Source organism: Dermatophagoides farinae, chromosome 4 (genome assembly GCF_024713945.1).
Source record: "Dermatophagoides farinae isolate YC_2012a chromosome 4, ASM2471394v1, whole genome shotgun sequence".
Classification (NCBI taxonomy): Eukaryota; Metazoa; Arthropoda; class Arachnida; order Sarcoptiformes; family Pyroglyphidae; genus Dermatophagoides; species Dermatophagoides farinae.
In genome coordinates this window covers 456,237-471,079 of record NC_134680.1, presented here as the reverse complement: position 1 = coordinate 471,079, position 14,843 = coordinate 456,237, and the positions used below count along the sequence as shown (strand labels likewise).

The 14,843-nt window shown below is 29.5% G+C and overlaps 2 protein-coding genes and 2 long non-coding RNA genes across 5 annotated transcripts; 2 read left to right on the top strand and 2 right to left on the bottom strand.

Moving 5' to 3' along the window:
- Positions 1 to 213: 213 nt before the first annotated feature.
- LOC124490121 (uncharacterized) lies at positions 214 to 1,953 on the bottom strand. The gene is made up of 4 exons (XR_012832195.1): positions 1,843 to 1,953; positions 1,596 to 1,723; positions 767 to 1,521; positions 214 to 700 (listed from the first exon to the last, which is right to left on the bottom strand). It is a non-coding gene; the product is annotated as an uncharacterized LOC124490121 (long non-coding RNA).
- Positions 1,954 to 2,839: 886 nt separating this feature from the next.
- LOC124490955 (myosin light chain kinase, smooth muscle) lies at positions 2,840 to 9,857 on the top strand. The gene is made up of 11 exons (XM_075730664.1): positions 2,840 to 4,368; positions 4,794 to 4,971; positions 5,040 to 6,521; positions 6,580 to 6,786; positions 7,110 to 7,251; positions 7,427 to 7,590; positions 7,671 to 7,700; positions 7,775 to 7,927; positions 7,991 to 8,036; positions 8,149 to 8,238; positions 9,110 to 9,857. The coding sequence occupies exons 3-11, from the start codon at positions 6,397 to 6,399 to the stop codon at positions 9,233 to 9,235; spliced, it is 1,083 nt and encodes a 360-aa protein (XP_075586779.1). The 5' UTR covers positions 2,840 to 4,368; positions 4,794 to 4,971; positions 5,040 to 6,396; the 3' UTR covers positions 9,236 to 9,857.
- An 89-nt stretch (positions 9,858 to 9,946) lies between these two features.
- LOC124491278 (uncharacterized) lies at positions 9,947 to 13,306 on the bottom strand. 2 transcript variants are annotated; one of them, XM_075730663.1, is made up of 3 exons: positions 11,855 to 13,306; positions 11,314 to 11,740; positions 9,947 to 11,235 (listed from the first exon to the last, which is right to left on the bottom strand). In XM_075730663.1, the coding sequence occupies exons 1-3, from the start codon at positions 13,067 to 13,069 to the stop codon at positions 9,956 to 9,958; spliced, it is 2,922 nt and encodes a 973-aa protein (XP_075586778.1). In that variant the 5' UTR covers positions 13,070 to 13,306; the 3' UTR covers positions 9,947 to 9,955. The 2 variants fall into 2 exon arrangements, with proteins under 2 accessions (XP_075586778.1, XP_046909869.2); XM_047053913.2 differs by having other exon boundaries at positions 9,947 to 11,740.
- Positions 13,307 to 13,502: 196 nt separating this feature from the next.
- On the top strand, positions 13,503 to 14,483 carry LOC124490126 (uncharacterized). The gene is made up of 3 exons (XR_006958849.2): positions 13,503 to 13,668; positions 14,230 to 14,290; positions 14,353 to 14,483. It is a non-coding gene; the product is annotated as an uncharacterized LOC124490126 (long non-coding RNA).
- Positions 14,484 to 14,843: the final 360 nt, after the last annotated feature.

Genomic DNA, 14,843 nt, shown 5'->3' with positions numbered 1-14,843 from the left:
AAATGAAAGAAAAAATTTTTTGAACGAAAAAAAAAAATCACCAATAAAATGAAAATTGAAAGAGAAAGTCAAATAGAACAAAAACGTAGACACAAAAAAAAGAGAGAAAAACGATCCATTAGAAAATGAAAATCGATCAAATTTCAGGCTTTTGATTTTTTTTCTCATTTCAAAAAAATAGAGAGAGAGAGAGAGATAAAAAAAAATACTTACACACCCACTACCACTACCTGTTACTGCTAAATTTTTTTTCTTTGTTTCTTCTTCGTCATTATCTTTATTGATTGATCAATAATCATCATCAGCAACGAAAACAAAAAAAAACAAGATCCAAATGGAACAACTTGTTTCATCTATATGTTGCTCCAGATGATGATTTAAGCATCAGTGTTGTTATTGAAGAGAAAATGACTCTGAATGAATACGATATGACCACCACTGACCAATGTTCATTTAGCAATAGCAGCAGCAGGTTATCTAATCCAAAAGACATGAACAAACAAAACAAAAATACTGACCGGTGATGGTCAACAGCAGATTTTTTTTTCTTTGCTGTTGTCTATTCATTCATTCATTCATTTTAGTAGATCGGAAATTAAATACACACTTTTTTCCCAAAATGAAACAAAAACAACGAAACATTTAGCAGCAGCAGCAACAGCAACAGTTGATCTTTTTTTTAATACGATACGATTTTTGCCTGTGTTTGTAACGAAAAAAAAAAATTCTCACCATCATCATCTTTATCATTTTCATTGATGCATACCTGTCCGCGTGGTGTTTTTTGTTGTTGTTGTTGTTGTTGTTGTCCAGGTCTTGAACATGTTTCTGGAACCTTTTTTTTGGGGAATAAAAAAAAAATTTGGCCATATAACCGTATATATCTACTGTGTGTATGTGCTGAATGGAAAGTTTTTTTTCTTCTTCTCTTTACTTTTTCTTGCTTGTTGTCCAACTAGTTTTTTTTTCATCGTCGTAGTCGTTGTTTATGTCCGAATGATTCAGATATATGATTATCTTGACCATTTTTTTGTTGTTGTTGTTGTTGTTGCTGTTTTGTTTTTCATTTTCGTTTTCAAACAACAAAATATATGATGATGATGAACAGGAAAATGGTTTTGATGATGATGGAGATTGAATAAATGAGTGTGTGTGTGTGTGTGTGTGTGTGTGTGAATTGAATGTACAGTTTGTTTTTTTTCTCATAAATTTTTTCAGTAAAAGTTCAGGTTTTTCATTCACCTATTCATCAGGTTCTTTTGTTTGTTAATTTAATATATTTATATATATGTTGTAGTTGAATACATTTTTTTTATCGGCACGATTTTTCGTTAGTAAAAGTAAAATCAGCCAGTCAGAATCGTAAATATCGAGACATTGTTATCATGAGAATTTTATCTTTCTTTTCCTTTCGAAATTTGCATATGGCCAATTTTTTTTTGTCACATCATCACCACTGACACTACTACTGGTCATCATCATTTAGTAGCTACCAAAGTTTGTAGATACATTTTTGTTTTCCTGTATGAAGAAAAAAAAACACATAAACATAAACATTCAGATAACATAAATTTACATACAAAAAAAAAACATACCATGATGATTGATGATGATGATGATGATAATATCTTTGAACATTTTTATGTATCAAATGTTAATAATAATCTTCATATATTGGTGAATTTTAAATTCAATTTCAAATTCGAATCGGTCATTTTGTTTGCTAAAAAAAAAAAAAAATAAAATCGAATCATTCAATTGATAGTTATGTACAACAACGACAACGACACACACCACCATTATTATAATGTGCACATTATCATCATCGACAATAATACGTACATGGATAGATTACAAGATTACAAAGTGGATTGCCTGAAACCAAAAAATACGAACCGAAACGAAACGAAACAAAACAAAACACACACACGATTGGAAGATTCATATTTTTTTTCATTCATTCCTTCATCTTTTATATTGTAAAAATAAATGGCAGTGTTGAATTAATTTTATCATCATCATATGATGATGATCTTGATTGGATTGGAAATAATATTCGAACATTAATGACTATATACATTGTTTATGAATGGACAACCAGCGAAAGAACGAATTTGTTCGAAAACAATTTGATGAGTTTGAATTTTTATCTTGATCCAACACAATTTTCAATAATAATCAATAAAATTAATATCTGCAACATCAACAACAAAAAAAAAATTAATTAACTCAAATTTATCGGATAACAATCTGATGACGAAAAAAAAACACCTGTATTCATATTGTATATCATCATCACATTGTATATCTCCAATCCTATTCGTTGTTGATGGTTACCAGGTCAGTGTTTCATGTTTGAAAATTTTTTTTCCATATAAATAAAATTCATATGAAAAATGAATCTGATAAAATCTAAATCCAAGCAGCTGTGATAGAAAAAAATGTCAAGATGATCCATACCATTTTTGGTTCAATGGCAAAAATAGAAATTTACCTGGAAAAAAATGAAAGTGAATTTTGTGGTGTTTTTTTTTTTTTTGGTTTTCAAAACTTTCGCTAAAAATGATGCTATTTTCAGCCTCAATACAACGACAATCGACATAAATTGTATCGAAATCATGTCGTTTTTTTGGGGTAACAAAAAAAAAAAAAAAATCTAGATTTATCAATTCCTAATCATTATCATCATCATCATCATCATAATCATCAAGCAATCAAGTGGTATTTAAACCAAGTCAATCGGTATATGTATGTTAAATTGTAAATGATTTTCTTTTTCTCTCATTCAAATCTTTTCTCTCTGTATATGTAATGACATCTCCAAGATACGAAATACTGTCACATTTTATATTTGTCTCACTTTTTATCGTTAAGATTATCGTGTAAATGTGCTAGGTCATCACTGTTCAACGATCAACGATGATGATTTCAAAATCTATATCTAGTTTGGATCCGTAAAAAAAAGTGCCAAAAACTAACGATGAGAGATTCGATATATCCAATATTTCCAATAGGAATGATAAATGATATTAGCTTGGCTTTTGTCAGGCCACAAACAACACTGACAAATCTTCTGTTTTCATGAAATGAACGTAAAATTGAAATGGTAATAATAATCACATCAAGATGGTCAATAATTAATGAATTTTCATGCATTCATCATCATCATTCATAATCATAAATGCATATCAAATCACATACTGTGTATCTGTGGGCACTACACACATCTGTCATCATCAAAATATTGATGTGATTTTTTTATTTCGCCCCCTTAATTTCTCATTTGTGGTTTGACAAAAAACAAAATTGAAAAATTTGGATCGATTCAAAATCATCATCATCATCAAGCTAATCGAAATCATGACATGAGTGACGCCATCTTGCGACAGTAGTTCGAATTGTTGAAAAAAAATTTTCAATTTGATTGATTCAAGAATCGATCATCAAATTGTTATTAATTTTTCTTATTTACACTAATCAATCAATCAATCAATCAGCCAGCCAGTTAGTATGCAATAAATCTGTATACAAATTGGTTTTCAAAAAAAAAACTAAACGACATTCATCATCGAAGAATTTCAAGAACGAGAAAAAAAAATTTTTCCAGTTCCAAGAAATTCACAATCATCATCCAACACCATATGAAAAAAAAAATCTTTCACAGGCTTTTTTTTCATATGCATTAATTTAATTCTGTTCATCATTGCCATTGCCAATGGCAAGAATTGCAGCAACATTAAGCGCCAAGAAAAAAAAAACGAAATTTTTTTTTATTATTACTGAATGAAGCAAATCCGTTCAGTTCTCATTTGATTACAGTTATGGCGCCTTCTTTATTGCTCGATCATCATCATCATCATCATTAAAAATAACAAAGAATATGGGAAAACATTTCAATAATAATAATAATAATAATCAAATCAAACAAACAAAAAAATATTTATTCAACATCAACAATAAAGACAAGAAGAAAACAACTTTTGATGAAAGAAAGAAAGAAAGAAAAAAAAACTACACTATTTACACTATCGCATGGCAATGTTTGTTCTTTGATGTTGATGATGATGGTGATGGTAACGATGATGACATTGAAAATGTCACATAAACATACACATGAGATGTGGAAATGTGAAAAAAAAACAAAAATACGACAACAACCATTAAATGAATCAATTGTAAATTCAATGAAAATTTCCTAGTTTCCCCGCTAACTAACTAATAATGGATATATAGATGTCGTCAATCAATCAATCACATCAATCAATTGGCAATCAATCGAATCGAAATAGATCATTGTTTAAAATGAAAAGAATTTTAATCGTAAACTGATGATTAGATCGGAATTTCACCAGAAAAAAAGCCGGAAAAGTAAGTGAAAAAAAATTCCATGTTTTTTTATTTATTCAAAAAAACAAAAAAAAAATTATTCAATGATTCTGTCATTTCAAGGTAAAAATTACAAATTCTCCACACTACTCCATACATTCGCATTCTCTCTTTCAGTATGTGTGTGTGCGTATTCTGTACTTATCGAATTTCAAGGTTTTATTCATTCATATTCTTTTCACAAATTTTTCCATTATAATATAATATAATTGATGATTTAAGCCAAAAAATTTTTGTTAGAGATGACGGAAAGAAATTTTTTTCTGGTGAAAAAAAATTTGTCAATGGCAACCATATCACAACCATTCACTTGGTTGAGATTAGATTTTGTCAACATTTTTTTTTTGCTTTTTGGCATCAATACTAATGAACATGTATTTTTTTCTTTCTCGCTTTCGCTTTTGTAGATTTTCAAGATTTAAATCTTTCAACCGAATAATCAAAGATAACTCGAAAAGAATCAAGCCTTGTTCAACACGACGACGACGACGACAACAACAACAACAACAACATAATAATCATCATCATCATTTATTTTCATCGCTTCAATAAAAATTATTTCACATAGAAAAATAGAAAAGATAAGTAAGAAAAATTCGACATTTTTTTTATTTTATTTTAATGAAATGAAATTCTTAATTATCTAAATCTAGATCTAAACATCGAGTGAAAGAAAGATTTGGAAAAAAAATTTCACATTCATTTTCATCACCACCAACGCTAATACGATACCACCATCATCATAATCATCAAGGCAACAACATAATTCGATCATTTCTATCCATCACCCAAACAACACACAGACACAAATAATTCTTCAATGTCTGATATGTGTAACCATCATCATCATCATCACCACCACCACCACCAGTTGCAAACATTAAAACTACAGAATATAACCGAATTATTATCATTATATGTGTGCCTCTACGACAAGATGATAATCCAATTACGGAACCAACAAACGAAGATTATGATACGAATACAATCTTGAACTTTTTTTCTTTTTGTTTGTGTTGATGCTGCTATATATCCGATTTTATATTTCGATTTTTGAAATGTAAATGTTTGTGTATGTGCGTGTGTAGGAGGTGGTTGGCTTTGGGTGTGATTATTATACACACTGGTGATATTACAGCTACCAGATATTTTTTTTTCATTCATTTTCAATGTCTTCATCATCACCACCATCGTCATACTTGAATCCAATGAAATTTTCTTTATTATTTCGATTCGGTTGTTGATGGTGGTAAAAACCTTGATTTAAAATTATTGTACACACACATGCACACATGACGGATTCTTCTCATCATCAAAGACGTTTGTGTTGTTGTTGTTGTTGTTTATCATCCAAAATTACCATCATTTCATCATCAACAACAACAACAATTTCTTGACCTTGTTATCATCATCATTGCCATCGTGGTTGTCACAGAATATTCTTATAATTTATTTGTAGTAGTAGTAGTAGCAGCAGCATTATGATTCTTTAATAGTTTCTAATCATCATTGTTGATTATAAGTATTATTATTCGTTTCGTTGAACAAAAGGATTCATTTCTTAAGATTTCTCGTGCCTTTTGATGTAATTTTATTCGAATTCTACTTGTTGACTCTGTCTATTCTATGAATAATGTTTGTCGTCGTCGTATTGTGTTCATCATTGTTTATGTGTGCTCGATCAACTGAATCATGATTTGTTTCTAAGATTTTTTTTCCAAGTGTTTTTTTTCCACACTCATGTGATATTTCTACCCTGTTTGTGTTTTCAAAGATTTTTATCACTTTTCTGTGTGTGTGTTTTTTTTCGTGAACTCTGATATTGTGCGTGTTTGTGTGATTAGATTAATGATTATTTGCGGTGTGTTGTTCACCGGATATACAATAATAATCGGCAATTTTTATTTCCTTCGTTTTTAACTTTTGTTTTTTCATGTTTATGGGTGTCCATTTTTTTCAGCATTTCATTTGATTGTCGCTAATAAAATCACCAAACTACTACATTCAAAAATGATCTACGTAGATGAAACCGATCCTATTGATGAAAATGAAGAGCCACCATTTCAGCCACGTAATGTTTGTGTGAAAAAAATCAATCCAAATGTTGAATATACATTGGGCGAAGAATTGGGAAGGTAATTATTGAAATTAATTTCAATAATTAAAGAAAAAAAAATAATTTCTATTCATTAGAGGAAAATTTGGTGTCGTACGTTTGTGTTATGAGAAACAGTCGAAGAAAAAATTGGCCGCAAAATTCATACAAACAACCTGCACGCAGGATCGTAAAGATGTTGAACGTGAAGTGGAAATAATGTGTGCATTACAACATCCACGATTATTACAATTATATGATGCATTTGATGATGGTAAAAATCAAATGTGTCTTATTATGGAATGGTAATCATCATTCAATCAATCAATTTTTATTATTATTTTCACTAACAAATTGGAATGTTATACACTTACACTTCCTTTTCATTCAAATTCAATGATGATGAATGATTGAATGACACAATTTCAACTTTAACCATTTGATTTTTAATTGTAACAGATAATCAGAATTGCAAATTTGTTATTGTTGTCCCCCTTTTACGCCCAATTCAATAATTGACATTTTCAATGTGATTCTTTTAATGAATTTTTTTCTGCTTTGTTTGTTCTCTCCCATTTTTTTCCTGAATGAATGTTAATACCACATCACCACCTACCTAAAATTCAAGTGTTGAAGGTGGCGAACTATTCGAAAGGGTCATCGATGATGATTTTGTATTGACAGAGAAAGCATGTTCCATATTTGTACGACAAATATGTGAAGGTCTTGATTATATTCATTCAAAATCAATCATACATCTTGATATGAAAGTATGTATTTCTCATTTTGTTTTTAATTAAGTTTGAAACTCTGACTAGCTGAATGAATAAAGATTTCAATGATTGAGATGGACAGGTTCATGGAGATTTCAATTCTAATTTCTGAAACTTCTTTTATGTTAATTAATGACAAATTTTTTTTTGCTGTCTGTTTCCATTTGTTTAGCCTGAAAATGTTCTTTGCGTTACACGTACTGGTAATCGTATCAAATTGATTGATTTTGGTTTTGCACGTAAATTCAATAAAGGTCTACAGGTTATGTTTGGTACGCCGGAATTTGCCGCACCTGAAGTGATCAATTTTGAAGATGTTGATTTCGTAACCGATTTGTAAGTTATTGACTTATATTTATTGATTTGATTGTTTTTGGGCCGTATAATCACGATTTTTGTTTTCATAATTCATCCAGGTGGGCCGTAGGTGTCATCACATATGTTTTGTAAGTTTATTAATTAAAAATTTTGTTAATCATCATCATCATTAATTGTGTTTTCTTCATTTCTCGCACAATAGATTATCTGGTCTATCACCATTCATGGGCGATAGCGATCTTGAAACAATGGCCAATGTAACAAGAGCTGTTTATGATTTCAATGATGAATCATTTGATCCGATCTCAAAAGGAGCTAAAGATTTTATCGCCAAATTATTGGTCAAAGATAAAACGTATGTGTTTATGAATTTCATATTTATGAATTTTTAATTTTATTTTTTTCCTCGAAAAAAAAGGAAACGATTGACAGCTACACAAGCATTGAAACATCCATGGCTAAAGGTAATTGTGGTGATGCTTTTTCAATGATCCATTTAGTCATTTTGATGTTTGATCCATTTGAATCTGATTTGATTTGATCTGATTTCCTTTTTTTTCTCTACAATGTTTTTAGACTCGAACGAAAAAATTGAAAAATGAACCAAAAGATAAATCATTGGATAAGAAAAAATTGAAAAAATTTGTCATCAGAAGACGTTGGCAGGTAAGTTGTTGTTGTTGTTGTTAAAGAGTGAACGAAAGAGAATGATTCAAAAACTTTTGAATTTTTGTCATTGGCTAGAATACAAATTTTTTTTTCAAGTATCAGATTATCAAGTTATATACATTATTAGTATATCCGATTAAATCTAATCAGATCATTTGCAAGGTCTTTAATATGTTTGTTTTGTTGCCAAATCCAAGTACAAAAAAAAAACACACACGATAATCGATGGGGGCATTAAAATGATAATGACTTGCAAATGTGTGACCGTTGTGTGTGTGTGTGTGTAGGGGAAAAAAATCAATAATTCAGTGTTAATAATATTCATTTTTTTTTTTAGTTCAAAAGTTTGTGTTTTTGTGTGTGTGTTTAAAGGGAAAAGAAGAGGAAAAAATGTCGAAATAGCCGATTAATCAATTATGTATTGATTATTGATTTATGATGAATATATAAATGTTTTTTTTAACCTTTACAATATTTGTGACAAGTATTTTTTCTTTAAAAAAAATGAAAAGATTTTTGTTACATTTTCACATTTGTTTTTCAATAATCACATGTTGTATGTATTACTAGAATATTTTGTTTGTTTATTAACCCTTTTGATATATTATTGAGGTTATTGACCGTTTGAAACGAAAAAAAAAAAATTTTTTTGATAAGGAAAATGAATGAAAAAATGATGAAGGAAAAAAAATTCAAAGTTTATCTGTTGATATATTGATGACATGAAAGGATTTTATATTTTCTCAATCAATTAATTATTTAGTCAACTTGATGGGAAAAAAATGACAAAAAAAAATAACCGGAAACATTTTTCATCTAATTTTTATGAATCTTTTTTCTTCTTTTTCTTCCATATACACTTGTATAGAAAGCTGTCAATGCAATATTGGCATTACGACGAATGGGTGCAACAATCGATCTACCACCATTACCAATTGCATCGATACCTACACCGAAAAAATCAACACCAAAAACCGGCAAAGCAAAAGGCTAATATCAACAATTAAAAAAAAAATGAATAAATCAATGGTCGATAATACTACTTGTCTACTTATCATCATCATTATCATTATCTTGTCATTTTGAAAATTGGAAATTAAACATCTTATATTACACACATTCATATAATCTTCAAATGAAAAAAAAAATTCAAAGCAAACCACATCAACAACAAATTTAAATTCTAGTCTTTCTTTTGATTCACTATCCCACCCATCATCCGCGCATACACATGGACACACCCCCACCCACGCATTTGCTTATTCATTCATTCATTCATCAATCAATCAATCAATCAATCGATTCATTTTTTTGTTCATCAATTTAAATTTGTATTTATAAATCTCATTCACACACACACTATTATACTGGTTGAACTGATGACTGAAATCAATTTGAAAATTTTCAAATTTCAATCAAAAATACACACATATTTATCTCTTTATCTTTATGAATCACTTTGTGTTTTTTTCAGGATTCTTACCATTTTATTTGATTTGTTTTATCACAAAAGAAAACGTTTCTTGTTTGTTTGTTTGTTTTTGTTTGTTTGTGTGTGTGATTTGTGATTATTTGTTAAATAAAAATTTTAAAAAAATGCAAAAAAAACTTTCAAATATAACTCTTGTTTATTTTCAAACCAAAAAAAAAAAAACATCATCATCATAATCCAAATAAGATCACGCACACGCCATCTATCTACAGCAATCGGCAATCATCGATTCATTTTTTCTTTCGATTTTTTTATACGATAAATAGGTTGACGTTGTTGTTTTTTTGAATTTAATAAAATTTGAATCTTGTTTGATTGTTGCGATTTTTGTTGCTGATGATGTTTGTTTTGTGTAGTTATCGTACTTTTCAGTGCCGTTGTTTGTTGTTGTTGTTGTTGATGATGATGAGTTAGTGTTGGAATAATAATTTTTTCAATAATTATTTTCGATTTATTCGATTGTCCACCACCTCCACCTCCTCCTCCTGCTCCAGCAGCAGCAGCAGCCGTCGATGATATTATCGATGATGATGGTATATGTACACTCGAACTAGGTACAATTACATTACTATCCATTACTTCTACGCTTGTTATACATGTTATTGCTGATGTTGATGTTGATTTACCAGCAGCATTAATCATATGATGATGACTTTGTTTCCAACGACTAATACGACTCACTTTTGAAATATTCGAATTTATCGATGTTACCGGTGTTGTCGATAATGATGTTATTGATGGTGATTGTTTTTTCTTTCTATCATCATCTGTGGTTATAATTAGATTCATAAAACGACGTTTTAAATCAACAATTTTTATACGTGTTTCACTTGGTTGAAATATCATATTCAATATTGTTAAAATAGCCGAATTTATTGATGTTGATGTGTTTTGTTGTTGTTGTTGTTTGAATGTTGACCACGCTATTTCAGCCTGTTGATCATTATGTGGAACAAAGAATGGATTTTTTTGTACAAGACAATAAAGTAAAATGGTGCCAAAACTCCAAATATCCACCATATAGCTATCATATTTTATATTAAAACATTCTGGTGGCAAATGATTCCATAGATATTCACGTTCATCCTGTAGACCACGATGTCGTAATGTTGGCCGTCTATCCAATGGATTCCAAATGAAACATGACATTTCAAAATGTCCCAATTTTATATTCTGATTACTATTATCAACATAAATGAATTCCGGACGAATATAACGATGTGAAATGGCATGACGTGATAGATAATCGATAACTTCTAATAATTGTATTAATAATTGTTTAATCTGCACCATTGTTGGCCATAATGATCGATCACCGTCTGTGGATGAAAATATATATGCTAATGAACGACTACCACCACCACCACCACCAACGTCTGTGGGTGATAATGATTCATAAAATAATAATAAATAATTTGTTTGATCAGTTGTTGTACGAAATATTTCGATTAATCGATGTATATGTTTCGATATGATCGATATTGATGATGATTGTTCTTGTTGTTTTTCTTCTCCATTTTCAGCTGTTGATTGTGTTTGATTATTGCAATTATCTGATGATTGCAATTTTTTTCGTCGTTTCATAATTTGTTCACTTAGATATTTCATTATTTTACCACTTTCATTGAGTAGAATATTTTTATGTCTATTCGGTATATGATTCATTGGTAAAATTTTCACTAAACCAATGTTCCATGTATCGAATAATAAATTATCCACTGAATCATTGTGGCCATTATCATCATTATTATTATTATCTTCATGATGATAACGTGATTGTAGATAATAATCATTGATAAATAAAGCGTTATATTCATCCTTAAATGATTGATCACGTTCGATACGAAAATGTTTCTGTTCAAATAATTGTTGTTCATTTTCAATTTGTTGATGTGATCTTTGTGCAAATATCAATCGTGTAGCCGATGCAAATTCTGGATATGAAAGCTGTATTTTTGTCAACACTGTACCCGGTTTTTTAATTTCATTTTCATTTACATTCATATTCTATATTTATTTATTATTCAACCACCATCCAGGATGATGTTCAACATAATTTTCGTGAAGATGAAGAAAAAATTAATTTTCAAAAAATAATAAAAGGTTGGTGATGATACATACCCGTTTCAAATCGATTCTATAATATGGTTTTTTTTGTTTCAACATTGTCAGATCAGCATTTGGTAATAGACGTATATCGGATTTAAGATCAAATAATGTCATACGATAATCGGATGGTTGAAAAATATCATCCAATAATGTACGCCATTCTTCGGACATTGTACGACGTTCCCATGATGAACGCCATATATTTAGATGATTATAATCATCATTATAGCCACCACTACTATTATCATTATTAAAATTTGGACTAAATGGATTATTACGTGTTATAAGTAAACAGATTATTGTACCAATACTCCATACATCCACCATGCTTGCGTCATAATCATCAAACCAACATTCTGGTGGTAAATGATCCAGAAAATAATCTTCAATCATATCATGTGGCAATAATCGTTTTGATTGCATAATCGGTTGATCTGTTTCATATGAATGAAAAAAACAAGCCATATCGAATCCAGTGACCAATATTCGTTGATGATTACCACTACCATTTACAAGTATGTTTTCAGGTCGTATGAAACGATGTGCAATACCGCATATATTTAATGATTCAATTGTTTGACATAATTGTAATAACCATTGTTTGATTACAGAAACCGTTAATGATATGGAATTTGTTGTCGTTATCGTTGTTGATTCATGACAATCATCAATATTATTATTATTCCAGATAATATGCGTTAAACTTGTGGATAATGAAAATCGTTCCATAAATAAATAATATTGATCATCAACAACATTGTGTACAATGCTCAATAAACGATGTAAACGTTGATCATTCATTTGTGCATGTTGTTGTTGGCGAATAAAACGCATTATCAACAGACTTTCTTGTAGCCAATGTTGTCGAAATGATTCGGACATTCGTTCGGGATAAACAATACGACAATAGATTTTTATCCACGCCGATTTTGATCGATGTTGCTGTTGCTGTTGTTTTGATTGTTGATTATGTTGAGCATTATTCAAACGGCTATAAACCGTATTCGTATGACCAATGATAGTATATTCTTCTCGTGATCGTATCTGAAAATAAAGACGATTTTTCAGCTCATGTTCATCACGAATTTCAGCATCTACATTCGAATTCAAAGATTGAGTGGTGGTAATGAATGTTTTCAGCCGTTTCTGTTGTTCTTTAAACAATATGTCACGTAATTTTAGATCGGCAATACGTCTAGAATGTTCATTACAGATTTCTTCACCCATATTTGTTTTTTCTCTACAATGAATTTTTTCAAAAAATCAAATGAACCAAACCAAACTGAATACAGAAAAAAAACTTGTTTGCTTCCAAAAATACTGGATATCGAATTTTTTTCCCAGTTTTTTGTTTCCATTTTAAATGATGTTGATGAAATTAATTTAATCACATCAGAACAAAGTAATAGGGGCTACCATTTGATTTTTACAAATTAAAATTTAAAAAATATTTAAATTGTAACAGTCAACCGGCTGCGCATAGTCCCTGCCTATTGTAACCTCTTCCTATTTCGACCGAGAAGTCGGCGCGAGAAAACGAGCATGGTTATATCCAACCGTCAATTTCCGTGTCCGACACACAATTCAATTCACTGTACACGTGAACACACACACATTCGATTTCAACGTAATAAAAGTGATTTCAATAAAAACCAATAGTTTGACCAACTTATTCATTTGTCAAGCAACAAAATTGACAAAATGAAATAAATAGCTTACATATACGTACTATATTGGCAATATATTTGAGTTCTATGTTTCCTTTAATCACGTGTTTAGTTTAGTTTTGAGTGAAATCAACAATGGATCATCAAAATTTTAATCCGGTAAGTGAATTTCTATTATAAATATAAAATAAGAAATGTTGATGATAATGATGGTGATGATCAGCCAACAAATAAGGTATCGAATGCTAGTTTGGCATGCATGCATATATATATATAAATTAATATTCCAGATGAAAAGTGCCAATGCCTAAATCTTTGCTGTGCCAAATTAAGAGAAAAATTAAATCAATTGACGGAAAAAGTTGATACGTTGGAAACATGGATAAAAAAAAGAAATAAAAAAAATCAATAATCCAATAATAATCAATAACTCTGTAAAAAAAATGGCTATTTTTTGTTGAAAAATAAATGGCTGGTCAAAGGCGAATTTTTGCATATCGCAGCCAGCGATACTAGCATAGCGAACTTGCCAACTTAATGGATTCGGTTTTCTGAAGAACGATGACTGAACTATTTTATTAAACATATATGTATTCAATACAAAAATAGAGATTATTCAGAAATACAGTGATCATTAATAATAGAAAGAACTTGAATAATAATAATAATAATGCAGTAATTCATACTAATAATGTTTTTCTTTTAACAAAAACCTTTCAGAAATATAAATCTACCAAAAATCTTACAACCGATCTCAAAAATGCGGTTGATTTATTAATCGGTAAGTTTCACTTTTATGATGTGCAATAAACTTCCTTCAACCGATATCATTGCAACATTTAGAACATTATGCAAGGGCGAAAATCGTCGAAAAAAGGTGGCGAATATGTTGTGTTAACTTGAATTTAACAAATTGATCAATTCCCTCAAAATAATGATCAATTAAATTTATCTCAAAATAAAATCACAACCAACAGATGGCAGAACCTGTACCAATCAATATATAATAAAAAATTTTTTTTGAATCAAAATCATTTGCATATACTGTATGTGTGGTAGTTTTTTTTGTCAACAAAAGAAAAAAAAATTTTTTTATTACAAAAAAAGTAAACACACGCCAAAAATTCAAATTTAAAACAACCAGAACAATACAATACAATACAATATATATACATAACGAAAAAGAAACAAAAAAAAAATCATGGCCACAGGGAAAAAAATAACAGAACAAGAGAGATAATAAAATCGATCGATCGATTTTTGTTTCTGAAATTGGATCCCGATTTCAAATTATAAATCAAATTTTTGGAATCGACAAAATGAAAAATCGTAAA